The sequence below is a fragment of the Aphanomyces astaci genome (assembly GCF_000520075.1).
Source record: "Aphanomyces astaci strain APO3 unplaced genomic scaffold supercont1.91, whole genome shotgun sequence".
Classification (NCBI taxonomy): domain Eukaryota; phylum Oomycota; class Saprolegniomycetes; order Saprolegniales; family Verrucalvaceae; genus Aphanomyces; species Aphanomyces astaci.
This window is the reverse complement of record NW_009798354.1, coordinates 27,620-42,056: the sequence shown is the minus strand read 5'-3', so window position 1 is coordinate 42,056 and position 14,437 is coordinate 27,620. Positions and strand designations below refer to the sequence as shown.

At 49.1% G+C, this 14,437-nt stretch overlaps 9 protein-coding genes across 14 annotated transcripts; 3 read left to right on the top strand and 6 right to left on the bottom strand.

Annotated features, from left to right (window-relative positions):
- Positions 1-783: 783 nt before the first annotated feature.
- On the bottom strand, positions 784-1,775 carry H257_16720 (hypothetical protein). The gene has a single exon (XM_009845251.1). It carries the CDS (start codon positions 1,756-1,758, stop codon positions 853-855), a length of 906 nt encoding a protein of 301 aa, XP_009843553.1. The 5' UTR covers positions 1,759-1,775; the 3' UTR covers positions 784-852.
- Positions 1,776-1,989: 214 nt separating this feature from the next.
- H257_16719 (hypothetical protein) lies at positions 1,990-2,917 on the bottom strand (the record flags this gene model as incomplete). The annotated part of the gene is made up of 6 exons (XM_009845250.1): positions 2,798-2,917; positions 2,647-2,732; positions 2,468-2,593; positions 2,371-2,416; positions 2,242-2,306; positions 1,990-2,175 (listed from the first exon to the last, which is right to left on the bottom strand). Exons 1-6 carry the CDS (start codon positions 2,898-2,900, stop codon positions 1,990-1,992), a joined length of 612 nt encoding a protein of 203 aa, XP_009843552.1. The 5' UTR covers positions 2,901-2,917.
- Positions 2,918-3,082: 165 nt separating this feature from the next.
- On the top strand, positions 3,083-3,509 carry H257_16718 (hypothetical protein). Its single transcript, XM_009845249.1, has one exon. The coding sequence runs from the start codon at positions 3,105-3,107 to the stop codon at positions 3,462-3,464; it is 360 nt and encodes a 119-aa protein (XP_009843551.1). The 5' UTR covers positions 3,083-3,104; the 3' UTR covers positions 3,465-3,509.
- H257_16717 (hypothetical protein) lies at positions 3,083-4,833 on the bottom strand. Its single transcript, XM_009845248.1, has 7 exons — positions 4,670-4,833; positions 4,254-4,614; positions 4,139-4,202; positions 3,975-4,084; positions 3,859-3,923; positions 3,724-3,812; positions 3,083-3,669 (listed from the first exon to the last, which is right to left on the bottom strand). The coding sequence occupies exons 1-7, from the start codon at positions 4,805-4,807 to the stop codon at positions 3,480-3,482; spliced, it is 1,017 nt and encodes a 338-aa protein (XP_009843550.1). The 5' UTR covers positions 4,808-4,833; the 3' UTR covers positions 3,083-3,479.
- A 233-nt stretch (positions 4,834-5,066) lies between these two features.
- On the top strand, positions 5,067-6,270 carry H257_16716 (hypothetical protein). The gene is made up of 6 exons (XM_009845247.1): positions 5,067-5,126; positions 5,201-5,386; positions 5,436-5,507; positions 5,715-5,798; positions 5,900-6,007; positions 6,085-6,270. Exons 1-6 carry the CDS (start codon positions 5,111-5,113, stop codon positions 6,111-6,113), a joined length of 495 nt encoding a protein of 164 aa, XP_009843549.1. The 5' UTR covers positions 5,067-5,110; the 3' UTR covers positions 6,114-6,270.
- Positions 6,061-7,404, bottom strand: H257_16715 (hypothetical protein). The gene is made up of 6 exons (XM_009845246.1): positions 7,198-7,404; positions 7,024-7,142; positions 6,806-6,980; positions 6,697-6,754; positions 6,277-6,629; positions 6,061-6,214 (listed from the first exon to the last, which is right to left on the bottom strand). The coding sequence occupies exons 1-6, from the start codon at positions 7,387-7,389 to the stop codon at positions 6,119-6,121; spliced, it is 993 nt and encodes a 330-aa protein (XP_009843548.1). The 5' UTR covers positions 7,390-7,404; the 3' UTR covers positions 6,061-6,118.
- A 20-nt stretch (positions 7,405-7,424) lies between these two features.
- Positions 7,425-8,065, bottom strand: H257_16714 (hypothetical protein). The gene is made up of 2 exons (XM_009845245.1): positions 7,684-8,065; positions 7,425-7,629 (listed from the first exon to the last, which is right to left on the bottom strand). The coding sequence occupies exons 1-2, from the start codon at positions 8,053-8,055 to the stop codon at positions 7,495-7,497; spliced, it is 507 nt and encodes a 168-aa protein (XP_009843547.1). The 5' UTR covers positions 8,056-8,065; the 3' UTR covers positions 7,425-7,494.
- A 124-nt stretch (positions 8,066-8,189) lies between these two features.
- H257_16713 (hypothetical protein) lies at positions 8,190-9,380 on the bottom strand. 3 transcript variants are annotated; one of them, XM_009845244.1, is made up of 7 exons: positions 9,258-9,380; positions 9,147-9,208; positions 8,986-9,098; positions 8,861-8,928; positions 8,700-8,804; positions 8,561-8,650; positions 8,193-8,507 (listed from the first exon to the last, which is right to left on the bottom strand). In XM_009845244.1, exons 1-7 carry the CDS (start codon positions 9,366-9,368, stop codon positions 8,226-8,228), a joined length of 831 nt encoding a protein of 276 aa, XP_009843546.1. In that variant the 5' UTR covers positions 9,369-9,380; the 3' UTR covers positions 8,193-8,225. The 3 variants fall into 3 exon arrangements, with proteins under 3 accessions (XP_009843544.1, XP_009843545.1, XP_009843546.1); XM_009845242.1 differs by having other exon boundaries at positions 8,190-8,650; XM_009845243.1 differs by having other exon boundaries at positions 8,190-8,804.
- A 139-nt stretch (positions 9,381-9,519) lies between these two features.
- On the top strand, positions 9,520-12,030 carry H257_16712 (glutathione synthetase; the record flags this gene model as incomplete). 4 transcript variants are annotated; one of them, XM_009845239.1, is made up of 11 exons in its annotated part: positions 9,520-9,753; positions 9,814-9,962; positions 10,009-10,164; positions 10,214-10,360; positions 10,827-10,944; positions 11,003-11,109; positions 11,152-11,367; positions 11,411-11,491; positions 11,553-11,646; positions 11,703-11,831; positions 11,891-12,030. In XM_009845239.1, the coding sequence occupies 11 exons, from the start codon at positions 9,523-9,525 to the stop codon at positions 11,957-11,959; spliced, it is 1,497 nt and encodes a 498-aa protein (XP_009843541.1). In that variant the 3' UTR covers positions 11,960-12,030. The 4 variants fall into 4 exon arrangements, with proteins under 4 accessions (XP_009843541.1, XP_009843542.1, XP_009843543.1 ...); XM_009845240.1 differs by having other exon boundaries at positions 9,521-9,753; positions 9,814-10,164; positions 11,891-12,028; XM_009845241.1 differs by having other exon boundaries at positions 9,521-9,962; positions 11,891-12,028.
- Between the last annotated feature and the right edge of the window lie 2,407 nt (positions 12,031-14,437).

Genomic DNA, 14,437 nt, shown 5'->3' with positions numbered 1-14,437 from the left:
GGCGGCCCACGTCCCGACGTGGGCCACGCCATTCACAAAACGTGACCAACCACTGGTCGCCAAAACCCAAGTGTCGTTCGCCGCACTCGGGCCCATAATGGCGTTGTTGTATCCGGCAAAAGGACCGATTCACAAACCAAGCACGGAATAGAGTCACGTTTTGTTAACACTCGGGTTTTGAGCATTCTGCTTTGTATGAATAGAAGTACTAGTATAGGACCAGTTAAAGGTTCTATGGGGACAAGATTGATCATTAATAATATTGGAGATTCGGTACGAATTTCTGGACCCCGTCCGAGCACCAATCTCTCCTTTGATTGGTCAATCGGACAATACTTGCTGCTGATTGGCTACAATACACAACAAGTATTAGCCAATCACATGTCTCGGTGCGGTTTGTGGAAATTTGAAGAAAATCAACAATTTATGAACTACTACACTTTTAATAACTTAGTATAAATTGTAGTAATACCGAAACAATTGATAGATGGGATTGTTGTTGATCCAATTCAATACTTCTATAATATTTCTATAATACATGTAGTAATGCTAACGTTGGTATTGAATTGTGTGCGCTGCCGACAACAAGATTCTGCTACAAAGTAGTAGTATCAATACTACTATAATATTTCTATATTATATGTAGTAATGCTAACGTTGGTTATTGAATTGTGTGCGCTGCCGACAACAAGATTCTGCTACAAAGTAGTAGTACTTAGAGTTAATATATTTGCATGCCTACGTATGATGCAATATACCTCGAAGTACTTCGTAGCAATATTTACTTGTAAAAAATATTTGGATTTCTATTATTATACCTTTCATCGTCTTTCATCGTTGGTAGTTGTTGATTTACAAGGCGGCTGTGTACGTCACGTGTTTTCCCACGGGGTACTCGAACAAGTCCCATATTGCAGCGACGGACCCAAGTCGAAATGGCGCCGCGTCCGAGTCGAGATGGGGCACGTCAGGTTCTTGGGCTGTAAACACAAAGAAGTACGTGACGGCCAAAACCAGCGCTTCGCCGACGCAGACGGTCGAGTAAAGGTACAGGTCGATGGGCGTCCAGTGGCGGACGACGGTGTTGGCGACGGACCACTGCAACGTGGACAGCAGGAGCATGCCCTTGACCACGACGAACTTCGCAGTGAGTTTGAACGAGCCAGAGATGTGCGCCTTGAGCTGTTTGTATGTTTGGAGGACACCAAGAAACGTCAGCACCGTGAGAACGATCATCGCGATGGCAATCGCACTGTGCACGACGCGGTACGCATCGGTCAAGGGGTTTCGAGTTTGGCGGTTCACGGCCCATCCATCGACCGCCGCCAAGACGGGCTTGATGAACAAGAACGAAATGAGTCGGCGTCGAAAGCGATCCAGTGTCTGCTTGTACGGCGATACCAACCAGCTCTCGTTGGACTCGTCGTCGTCTTGGTTCATGTAGCCCACGGCCGCGGCGGTGCCGCCCACTAGGAGGAGCATCATGTTGAAGAACGAGAATATCGTGATGCCTTCGACAATCGAAAACAGGCACTGCGAGATGGGCTCAAACACTTGGTTTTCGGCAAAGATGACGCGGAGGTAGAAGAGCAAGGTGTAGATGGCAAAACCGACGTCGAGGCGCACGAACAGCGTCTGCATCGGTCGCATGTGCATGCACGGGTTTCGAACATGGCGGACGCCGCACATGCCAAGTATACACAGTGCCGCGGCGAAGAGCGCGCTACTGGCGGCGACGTACGCAGTCCGAGTCTCCATCACCGTGAATATTCGAAACTGCGACGGTTCGAAACAAGATTTCGCGCGGTAAACATTGAAAAACAAGGAGTAAATTATTCCATACAAAGACCAAGTAGGAAAAATAGAAAGGCACCAACAGTATTTATACTAGTATTAATAATAATATATCCAAGATCATTTTTAATTTTGTATGTTTTATTACCGATCAATACAAATTCTAGTATTCTTCTTATTGAGGGAAAAAGAAATTTATCGGCGCTTTTTTTCCTTCTTTTCCTTCTTTTCCTTTTTGGGCTTGGCGTTGTTGTCCGTGGTGAACGCCGACGTGATGGTATCGTTCCATGCTTCAAAGCGCTTGCCGAAGGAAGCAATGGGTTCCGCCCATGGACGTTGCAGTTTGCCCCATGCCCGTTCCCCGCGCAACAGCACGCGGACCTGCATGACAGGAGATGTGAGTTCTCATCGATTCCAGCAACGTCATCGAAGTGAAGATGTTTGTACCAGCGGCATTTGGAGGAGCGCTTGGGGGCCGTTGTAGACACCGATCACGAGGGGAGGGATGAAGCCTACGCAAGGAGATGCCATGAGAGAACTGGACGTGCAAGGGGTATGAGATCGATGTGTGCGTACCCCAGTAGACGTGGATGAACGACGACACCGCCAGACCGAGAGCCACCTGTGCAGCTCAAGCAAGAGACGGGCTGGGAAAATGTAGATTGCGATGTACCTTTTGGATGTCCTTGAGCGCTGCGCGTTGATCGTGCTCGCCGATGGTGATCTTCTCCGTCTTCTCCCCTTCTTGTCCGAATCCCAAATCTTCCTTCACAATCACCGTCGCAGGGTCCTTGTTCTCCTGTGAAAGCACTTCAGGCATCGTACATATATTATAGATGGTTGGACACGCACGCGAGATTGGAAGTAGAGATACACCAAGACGGCGATGCAGCTCAATTGAGAGGCGGCGAACAGCCCACGCGCGATCCACACATGCACTACACACACGAAGCATGAGGGTTGATATGGTCATATCCAGGAGAAGCATGTAGAGGGCATCTACCAGAGTTCTGTGGGTCAATGATCTGTCTCGAGAGAAGCACAATCGCCAGCGAGAAGAAGGCCGGCGGCACACGCTGGACGTACTCCCACCCTGGCACTTTCATGGTGAATGGAGCCACACAAAGTGTAAAGAGACAATCCGGATAATGTATACGGATACGGATATGAATGTAGCAATTGATTGCCTGTATAAGATGATGATTATAAAGGTTATTCATGATTCAAGGTATTGAAAGCAAGGAGGTCACGTGAAGAACAAGCCCGTTCGATTTTCATTTTTTGACATCGCCAACGTGAAGAACACCAACATGGTCGGCCCTCCTTCGTATGCCAAGCAAGTCGTGGTGCGCAATGACTCGGGTCACACCATCCACGTGACAGGACTCTTCGGAAGCGACGGCCAGGTCGCGGATGGCAATGAGCTGATCCGACAGACCGTCGCGGTGGGTCCCCACAGCAGCGCGACGTTGGGCGAGCACGAGTACAACATGGGGACTTGGACGGCTGTGGCGCCGGTATACTCTGTGCAAGCCGACCATCCCGAGTCGAACCACCAAGCGCAATTCAAGCCCCAAGTGTCTGGCGTGGTGTCGGCTGTGCATGTAGTGCTCGCCTCCGACGACAATGCTGGCCGCTTGTCGTTGTCGCAATCCCACACGGTTGAATGAGTATAGATATCTATATTATACAAAGAACGCCTGCTGCTGCTGTGACTTCTTCTTGGTGTGGCCGTTGGGTGTCTCGATCGGTTCGTAAGTCATGTTTTCCCGTTGCGACGGACTCACGGGGCTCTTGGTTTCATGCGAGGACGTATCTTGCACATGCGCAGAAGACGGGCGACCAAACCCTGTCAGCATCGGCGTCGACGTCGACCTACGCGCACATGGACGTGAAAGAACTGTACATGCATGAATGGACAGGTGGTACTTGGGGGCGACAGGGGCGGGAATTGGAGCAGGTTGCGTCGGCGCAGTGCGGCAACCATGGCAACCCGCGATGAGATCATCTCCCGTTTCCTAAAGTGAACGAATGAGTGATGATGATTCCATAAGACGGACGCACCTCGGGGTGCAATTGGCGGCGACGTTGGTGGATGATGTAGTCGTAGGTGGTGGTGTCGAGAAAATCTAGGCGGAAGTGAGGATGGATGAGAAAGTACATGCAGAGAAACACTGTACAGAGTTTGATGTGGAAGTACACGAGTTGCCCGATGGGATAGAACGAAGGCACGAGGATGGAGAGGTAGATTGCCAACATGACTTTAATCGCGACCAGAGGAAACGCATCGCTAGGAACATGCTTCAGGAAGGGGGCAGAACATGATGGAGGTCGATATGGATACCTGACGCACAGTCCATCGTTCTTGACAGTCGTATTGTTCCCAGAGCATCCATACGTGGAAGCGGCTAGAAGGGTCAACATGAGCTTCATGGAGAGATAGGATGACATGAGGGGACCGTAGAGTCGAATGGTGGACGGGGATGTGAAGCATTGGACGAACAGGTACAACGCGAGCACGAGTTGCAGGGTCGTGAAGGTGAATATGGCGACGATAAGACTGAAGAAGTAGCGGTAGTTGTGTTCGCCGATGCAGTTGTTGAGCCATTTGCAGTGGTGGTCGAACGTCGCCACACATTTCTCGCAGATGCGGCAATGCCGTGACTTCTTGTCCACGTAGGTCGTGCACACGTTGCAGTAGAGGTGGTCGGGGGTGACTTGCGCCGTGTCTCCTTGGTGCATCACGTTGCGGTCTGCGGGATTGATCGACGTCGTGATTGCCGCCAGACCAACGATCACGGCCCCGTTGATGCCGTAGACCTATAAACCGCGAAAATGATTCAAACGCAAGATTCGGGCATTAGGGAGAACGTACAATGCCCGTCGCGACAGCCGCGGTGCGGGGGAGGAAGGGTACGCAGAACGCATAGAACCCCCCTACAAGGATCGGGAAGAAGATCCATGCCGTCACCTGGAACAGGTCGAACGGCACTTGGAACCCATTCTGCCGCATGAAGAGATGGCCCCGCCCCAGCAAGCCGAATGAGTAATAACCTCGCCAACCAATCAGGGCACAGTATGATTAAACGCATACACGTTTTAGTCGGAATAGCCAGCATTTCTCACCGTCCCAATGTCTTTTAACCTTAAAATTATAAACGCAATATCTCACCATATGTGGACGTTGAAGGTCGACCACGTTTTAATTAGTTTAACGTGAGAAGAGTCGAATACCTAACGGCACGGAAGCGTACTTTAGTGGAAAGATCCACGGAAAATCGAAACGTCACCAACCACAGTCAACAGTCGCGGCGCCATGTCCGATACCTCTGGTGCGCCGACGCATCGCATCCTAGCTTGAGGAAGGATGAAAAGGTAGCTAATGAGGGGACTGCTTGTGATGTAGATAATCAGCCTGAGGTTGCTCTCTTCGGCGACGACGACCTGGAATCCGAAGAGATCATCAGCACAGACGACCGCGGCGGCAGTACCGAAGAGAACAAGCTGGACGAAGCCATGGGGGTGCTGCAAAACGTGCTGATCGATCCTGACTTTGTCCAGATGCAGACGGACTTTTGTCAAAAGCATTGCGGTACATGCCTCTTTCTCCTCATACGATTCAATCACAGGTGAAATGGCAGAGTACTTCGACGACGCCAGCGAAAACAAGCTCATCTATATGGACCTGTTCAAGGAGTACACGCTTCTGATCGGTACATAAACGTCCATGTAGTTGTTGCTATGACTATGGTTTTGATTGTTTACATAAAATCTATTATCTATATATATTATATATATATTCTATATGAATCGATGATATTATGGGTCATTTTCTCACTGCTTATTTTAAAAGTGCAGTCGGCTGAATCTGCTCTTGTTTAGCTTTAATGGTTCTATTTTTTAAAATAAAAATGGCATAGAAAACTACCTCGAAGCGCGTTTGCAGGCTGAAATCGAAGACTTTACCATGGACGAACTGTGTCAAATGATTCAAGACCACGAAGGTATATTAATATATATATACATTTATTGGAGAAAAAAATATATATATCCAATAAATCCAAGTTCTGGCTACAAATATCGAGTTGAAACGTGTGGGAAATAGATGAAATCGCGGGGGATGTGGTGGATATCCTCATGAGTTGTGCGGATTTCGACGAGTTCAAGAGCCTCATGCTGTCGTTCAAGCAAAACGATCAAGCCGTATTTGAAAGTACGTGGCTTATATATATATATATATATATATATATTAAAATGATTAATATGTATATATATGTAAATTATATATAGTCCAAGGCGACAGTCTCATCTGCAACTAACCAGCCTACATGACCCGACAGCAACATCCATACCGCACCCGGTGCATGCTGGGGTCGATCTGAGGAACAGCCGCATCGTCCGAGATAGCATTGAGCTGAACCTACATATATAGTGAATACAGAATACCATACCCATACATGAAATGATAGCCTCTGGACATACCGAGGGAAGGATCGCAGTGTGAGATGAGACTTGGTCACTCGGAGGGTCTGTTAAGATGGGTGTCGTGGCAAGGACGTACTGTTCCGTGGGGGTTCCCATCGCTTCGTCGTCATCCCGGGTAGTTGGGGAAGATGAAGCTGGTGCTTCAACTTGCTCGTGGTGCGTGTGGTTCACAGCAATGGTGTTGTCCGACACTGCATGTAGATCTGATGTGGACGGAGATGCAGGCAATCCCACGCTTTGGATGCGGACGTCGCCGAACACCGCTGGTTCCTTGGTGGTGACTTCGCTCGCAGGTTCAGGTTCACGCAGAGTGCTCACGTCGCTGTTGCTTTCATGTCGCGTCAGGTACCCTACATGCACATGCTTTCATGATCTTCGTTGTTCGTGCATGAAGAAACCTTCCGACGAGTACTGTACCTTGCAGCAGGTTGCCTTGGGACTTGTGCTTTTGGAACTGCGCGACCACATCTTGGACCTGGATTGCATATGTTAGTACTACTACTAGTAATACTAATAGGTCCAGAACCTGAGATTCTGAAAACGACCACACCCCGTCGGACGAGTTCTTGGGAGATCGCGGCGATCTTACTCCGCCTGTGAACCATGCCTTGATGTACTGCATGCCAAACATCACCTGCACCATGTTCGTGCCTTCGTACAGGTCATCGGTACCGAAGAGCGAGCATTCACTCATTCCCAACCTACATCGCCGTAAGCTCGGATCTTGTGCACGGTGTACAGTACCGCCGGCAATCGGTGAGGAACACGCTGATGTTCTCCCGCTCTTTCCACGGCGCCATAGTGGCGCTGTACGTACGTGCGATGGGTTTAGGTGTCGCGGAGGTCGGCGCCAAGATCGCCATCTACACGCATACTGCCATCACTCGTCCTGGGTATATAATCATGGGAACAACGCACCAACTCTCGCAGGACCACGCCAGACTTGAGCAATTCCTGCAGATCATGTGTTGGCATCGGTCGATCCATGGCATGTTGCAGCCACTCGATGACTTCATGCTGTCGCTTTAGGTACTCCACAGCGAGATGCACATCGCTGGCCCACTTGGCTGACGACGACCGCTCCCGATTCAACTTGTGGTTGAGGTCCATGTTTGGCGAGTGAAGTCAAAACGGCCGAGAAATACCATCATATACGTTCGACGTTTTCAAGATACTTTTTGTGATATTTTGAACTATTAATATTAACTGCGCATGTTAAATTTCCTCCATGGCCACGGACGAAGCGGCGGGATCGACCGAGTCGCGGCCGTGAAGGATGCGCAGCGCAACTTGGAGGTTTCGAAGCCGATCGATGAGACCTTTGAGAACGACGTTCCGATCGCTCACGTCCTACATGCATGCATGTGAGATGAAGGAAGTGATGGGAGAAGGAGAACCACGAACCTTGCGCAGCCCATCTCGCCGCGCGAGGAGCGCCTCACTCGCGATGTCTTCCTTTTTCTGCTGGAGACTCTCGAGAAGCTCGGAGCTGTGTCGAATGTACGCAGACTTGAGTGCCGCCAGTTTCGTGAACGAGTCCTGAATTTCATCCCCCGTCAACGTCACCAACCCCGCCGCGTCGTCGTCCTTCTCGTCGAGCATCGACACGTCGCCACCCGACGGCGAGCTCGGGGTCACATCCATGTCCGAGAAGGTGAACAGACTCGCATTCGACTGCAGGGGCTGCTTGAGGTTCAGGTTCTGCGCTTCCAAGAGCACCCCATGCCCGAGGTTGATCATCTCATGGAGATGCTGCACCTGCCCAGATATGTCCATCGTTGTTGATGTGTGAATGCAAAAACTAAACGGTAGTCCAAATCGACCAATCAAATAGTCGGAATACTGGAAATCCAAATGATTTTAGCCAACCAATGCTAACTATTCACGATCGATTATAAGCCAATCCGATGGCTTCAAAAGGATAAATAATTACAATATTTAGCCAATCACACCAGCGTATCGCTGGTACGATCTTCGGTTTCTGGAGAAATAGGCGGCGATGGAGCAGCTGGCTTGAGAGGTTGATCTTCGGCGGCGTCAACGTCACCGCCGTCGCTCCCTTCGTCCTTGGTCATCTCTTCCAAATGACGCCGCGTGTGATACCCCAGTATGCCGATGAGAGTGAAGGCGCTGCCTGCACCCACGACCATCATACTCACATGGAGGACGGACGTCGGGGTGCCGCCGCCTCCTTCGACTTCCCCGTCGCCGGTTAGTATGGATTTCACCTAGCAACTTCACCGTCACGAATCGTTCGGGAGGATGAGATGTATGTGCATACGTGGGTAGCAGTGTGACCGAGATAGGCCGAGATGGCCGAGAAGATGGATCCAACTAAGAGCATGGGCCAGAAGAACAATGCAAACGACACCTACAAGCAACCGCTTGATGTAGGGAATATGTAGGGAGTATAAGTGTACTGGTAGGATACTGAGTCCGTAGTTCTTGATGCCAATGGGCATCCATGCTATTCTGGTCAAGATGACAATCTTCCACTTGAGTTCATTTCGAGAGGTTAATTGGGCCTGACGATATGCCGAGTGAGGAATTTGACATTGGAAATGGGAAATGTAGGACGAACCAGCGCGCGGAAGAGAGGAGGTCCGCGACGCAGCATCTTATGAACCCACCCTTGCAAGTAGTACCGACCTACTCACGTCGGATGGGAACGAGTATGTCGCTATATGGTGGAGAGGAGTACAGTACCTAATGCAAAGGAGATTACTGATCCGAGGGTCTTGCCTGAGGCTGCTATCACCCAACCCCACCCAAACCCAAAGATGTATCCTGCCGCCAGCTCAAACACGCTCGCAGGTAGACTATGATGGATGTCACGAGTGGAATAGGCAAATCTGTGGAGGAAGTACCATGCAACCACAGCCATGGCGAAGACAACAACGTAAGCACCCCCGCCAACGACAGGATGGTTCTACATGCATTCATGAACACACGTCATGCAGGAAGGATGGAGGACATACCTGAACCCAATGCATCACATGCTTCAAGTCACCCGTGGACGACAGCCTCCACATACCCAGCGATGCTGTCACAACGACAGTGACCGCCACCACCGCCACTTTCTTCATCATGTTCGTTTCGCTGCACAATGGAATTTCAAAAACTTATAAATTCGATGCCAGCAAATCTAAACAAAATGTTTTGATTGGTGCATTTCGACCAATCCAAAGCGTTCGTTCAACTGGAATTCACCGAAGGTGGTCATTTTGGAATTATTCACCGCCCATGGCCGATCTGTTAGCGTCCATCGCGTCCTCGTCCTCGCCGCCTCCCGCGCCGACCTCTGTGCATGCGGACAAGCTGGGTCTAACTGCTTCCCAAGTCAGCCACTTCCTCTCCGAAGCGACGGCGTATGCCGCTGGACATGGCATGCTGGTGCAAGCCCCAGAGCAGCGCTATGCGCACCTGCCGTACTGCCTCCTCCCCGTGCCCTTTCCGCGCCAACAATTTGAACTGGTACGTCTTCTCTATCTTCATCGTCTTGGTTCACTATCTCAAGTTCTTGTGGACTCGCAGGGAATCGTCCTGTCCCCTATTTTTGCGTTGCTCGTCGATCGTGTGGCCGCCGACCCGGACTGGCTACACGAGCAGCTTCAGAATGTCTTGGCGGAAGACGCCTTTACTCGCCGTCTCGTCGAGCTGTCCAAGGCCGTGCAGAAGGAAGGGTACAAAGCCATCTCTGTCTGCACATCGTCACGAGTGTTGTGGTAGTGTCGTTCAAACTGCCGCGCTGGGGATCCACCGGTCCGACTACATGCTCCACGACGACCCGTCGAATGCAACATCCCCGCAGATCCTCCAAGTCGAGCTCAACACGATCGCCGCGTCCTTTGCATGCATGAGCTCGCTCGCGTCCGACCTCCATCGGTACTTTCTCGCTCGCTGATTCCACATTCTCACGAATGAATGTTTGTAGATTTCTCCTCGAACGTTACGAAGCTCAAATCCCGTCCGCATACTACGGCAACGTGGGGGACCTGGCGACCCATTTGCCTCGAAACCCCGCCCTCCACGCGCTACCCGCCGCTTTGGCCCGCGCCCATTCCCATTACGGCCGTCCATCGTGCGTCTTCCCATGTCCTCTCATCTCGACGACTCCAAAACGATTTTGGGCTTTTGTGCTGATTTCCCATATCCATCGATCGATTCTTTGTTCGAAATTATGCATGTAAAGACGTGTCCCCCGGTCACACTAATTGAAGTCACACACTAATTCGTTCTTTGTTGAACTGATGGTTTCCTGGAATCCGATTGGCTCAATTTTTCTGCCGCTTCGTCTTTACATTTAAATATCGCTCCAGTTTTGAAGAATCCAAAACTGTAAACCTGTATAGTGTGGGGATTCGAATCACACTAATTCAAGTCGTACACTAATTTGATTTCCCGCCCTCTGATTGGCTCTCTGTGGATGCTTGTGTATTTATTCTCCATATCGGCCCCGTTTCGAATAAAGCATAATAATAATCCATATACTATACACAATAATCAATCTATATATAATAATATATATATATATATATATATGACAGGGCTGTGATTGTGTTTGTGGTGCAGCCGAACGAGTCCAACTCGGTGGACCAGCGGTGGCTCGAGTACACGCTATGGACGGCGCACAAGGTGAAGGTCTTTCGTCGGTCGCTCCACCAAGTACAGAAATCACTAAGTCCCACGACTTGGCGTTTGTATTGACTTTTGACGAATGTAGTTGGCCACCGCAGAAGTGCGGGGCGCAACTCGTGAGCTGTGGGTCGATGGTGTCGAGGTGGCCGTCGCGTACTTCCGTGCCGGGTATACTCCAACCGACTACCCCAGGTATGACTTCGTTACTGAATCGCTATCTTCTAAGCGACATAGTGAAACCGAGTGGATTGGGCGCACCCTTGTCGAACGGTCCTTGGCCATCAAGTGCCCTAACATTGCGTACCACTTGGCTGGGACCAAGAAAGTGCAGCAAGTGCTGGCGACGCCGTCGGAATTGCGCCGGTTTTTGACTGAAGATCAAAGTGTCTTGGTTGAAAAGTCGTTTACGGGTCTCTTCGGACTCGAACAAGCGTCGCCCGACCTGCCGCGGTAAAATATTTGTCCGTTATGAGATATATACATACGGTATTAGAATCAAAGCGCTGGTTGCGGCCAATCCGACGGGGTATGTATTGAAACCTCAACGCGAAGGCGGGGGAAACAACTTGTACGGGTACGAGCAAATATATATATATATTTCAAGAAATGAACCATGGATATATTTATTATCTCAGGGAGGAAGTGGTCGAGGCGTTGGCGACGTTGACCCCGGCAGAGTTGGAATCGTTTATCTTGATGGAGCGTATTCTTCCCCAGGAACAGCCAGCGGTATGATATATATGTATAAATATATTATATATATTTAGTGGTTTTGGATTGTGTAGGTGCTGGTGCGCAATGGCGCCCCTGTGAGCGGCGATACCATCAGTGAACTGGGCATGTTTAGCGTGGCCTTGTTCGACAATGGCAAGGCGATTCTGAACGAACATGCCGGCCATTTGCTGCGCACCAAGGTATATACAATAGTATCTTTTATTATTTCGAAACAAATCTGATATATATATATTGATAGCTGTCCACGACCAACGAAGGCGGCGTCGCGGCTGGGTTTGCAGTCCTTAGTAGCCCCTTCCTCGTGTAATGGGTCGAATAGTATTACTACTAGTACTCTTTAGTAAATACTGTGAAACTATCATCCACCCATTCCGGCCACTTCCTAGTATGTTGGCGACGAAGGTCACGTGTGTTTGCAAACTACAGGAGCAGCATAAAAAGCCCTTAATTTCGATTGCAATATTTATTCTATTTATACTTGTTCCGATAGAGCAATGAATCAATAATAAATAAATATTTACCCAATTCAAATGGAAGCGTCAAACCATCACCCAATCGGAACGTATCTACGACTGAGTTGTAAACCAGTTTGAGCCCCCCAGCGGGCGAGCAATTTCCCCCCGTACAGTATACTAGTAAGTACTAGTAAGTATGTAGATGTAATCGAGGACTGCACTGACTCGGTGTAAACTTGGGGGACGACAAGGGGGATGATCCAGTTCGATGTGCCTCGGGGGGGGGGAATGGGACAAGGGGGATGATCCAGTTCGATGTGCCTCGGGGGGGGAATGGGTGCGGCTGCGCACGACTGTCCGCCACCACTACCTTACAGTGCACTTCGACACCCACAGCCGCTACCGTCCGCCACCACCCACTTCGATACTCTACCACAGACGCAGCACGATACAGTCCGCCGCCACCGCTACTCGGCTATGCCCATCATCCCCTCTTTCAATCTTATTGGTCACTTAAGTATCATTTTCAGTGATTATGATACCAGAAGTAGTGTGTAGTATAAAAGTTGAAATTCATAGGAAATATATACCCGGGAAGGCGAGGAAATGATCCTATTAGTACAACGAACTCGATGGAGCTGCTGGCCATTGTCGCAAGGTTACATGATTGGATCATTTCTAGCTTTACTTGGTCGACCTTCGCTGGTGATGTGGTCCTCAACCTTGCCCTATGGAAGCGCACATTTCTTGGATACAAGAAAACCGATATTACTAACAACACATCAAAACGATGTTAACGTTACTTATGTGACTTGTTTGTGGAATTCGTAACTTCTGATTATTAACCAATCAGAGTGCATCATGGTTTCTTTGCCATATAATTGGTCAAGACGATCATTTTTATCGTCAAAGTACCAAGTTCCCAGCGACTCAAACAACTCGTGGCACCATCAGCTTAATGCTCATGTCAGCAGTTCATCGCACCCTCGAGTACACTCACTAGCATGTTTCCTTAGTGCTTATTGAAGTCGACATCGAATGACGAATGGTCGATGCGAATTTCTTGTTAGGATGGACCAGCAGGATCACTACTACTTCATGGTTTCGGTGGACTGGGGCCAACACCCAAGGTCCTTCCAAGTCAAAATGAGGAAGTGATGGCTAAAAACTACCGTCAGTAAGAATTATATTATCGGGGCATAGTCACCAAAAAGTTTGACCAAATCAAGTCGTTTGCCCGCGACGTTTTGGGGTTTCGGGATCAACGAGTAAATTGCTGTAAACAACCTATTTACAGTACCAGTAGTTGACGAGCTTGGCCCATGTGATTACTTGGTTTATGCCAAGATGCAAAACTAGCAAGACGACCAAGGTCGGGGGCATGTCCGACGGCACCCGAGCCCAGCACTTCCACCAGAGCGCCCACTACGCCAAGAACAACCACTGCCTATGCTGCGTCAAACGAGGACCAAGTCGTACTGCATGACCATCGCCCAGGCTCAATCGTGCGGATAGGAGCAAGGGATCGCATTCTAGTACTGTAGCGCACAGTCCAATAGCTGCAGAAAGAGAATAGAACGATCCTATTGGCCAGTTATTTTCACTTTCTATCATATAATTGGACAGAAATTTGGTAAGGCAGCCTGCCTTACGAATTCATCAAACATACTGGTATGCGTTTAAAGGAATTTAAATTATTCCATACAAAGATGAAGCTTCATTCAATAAAATTTGAACTATTTCAGATCGATTTATGGATTCGTAAGGCAGCTCAGCGAGCCTACTAAAACCTACTGTTTCACCTTACGAATTCTGTATTACGCGTATGATTTATACAGTATATGGAAGCAGCAAATATAGCAAAGTTGGTGAACTTGGATATTATATTTGCGACAGCCATTTTCAAAGGCACAACATGGGCTACTGTAACCCGATCAGCCCGAGACTCAGTTCGCGTGTTCACAAGCGTTTTCTCTACAATATGACGCTTTATACAGGTTTCTACGAGCTGTATCCATCGAATTATTTACTTGCAAAGTGAATATATTTGCGTTTTTGGCTCCTTTGACGATTCGTCACTCATGTACGAGGCTGCAATCGCCACATCTAGTCTTGAACGATATCTCGCAACATTCTGCAATATTTATATAATTGTATCGCTCGTAGACATGCCGTCCGAGTGCAATTCGATGTCAAGTCATATGAGGCAATGTTGTATGATTGCATTAACGTAGATGGCCAATTTATGGCACATTTGAAAGAGACCTCGTGGTAGAATGCAGCTTACTCGTCTCTTAGGAACGGGATTTCAATACTTCAACAAAACGCAT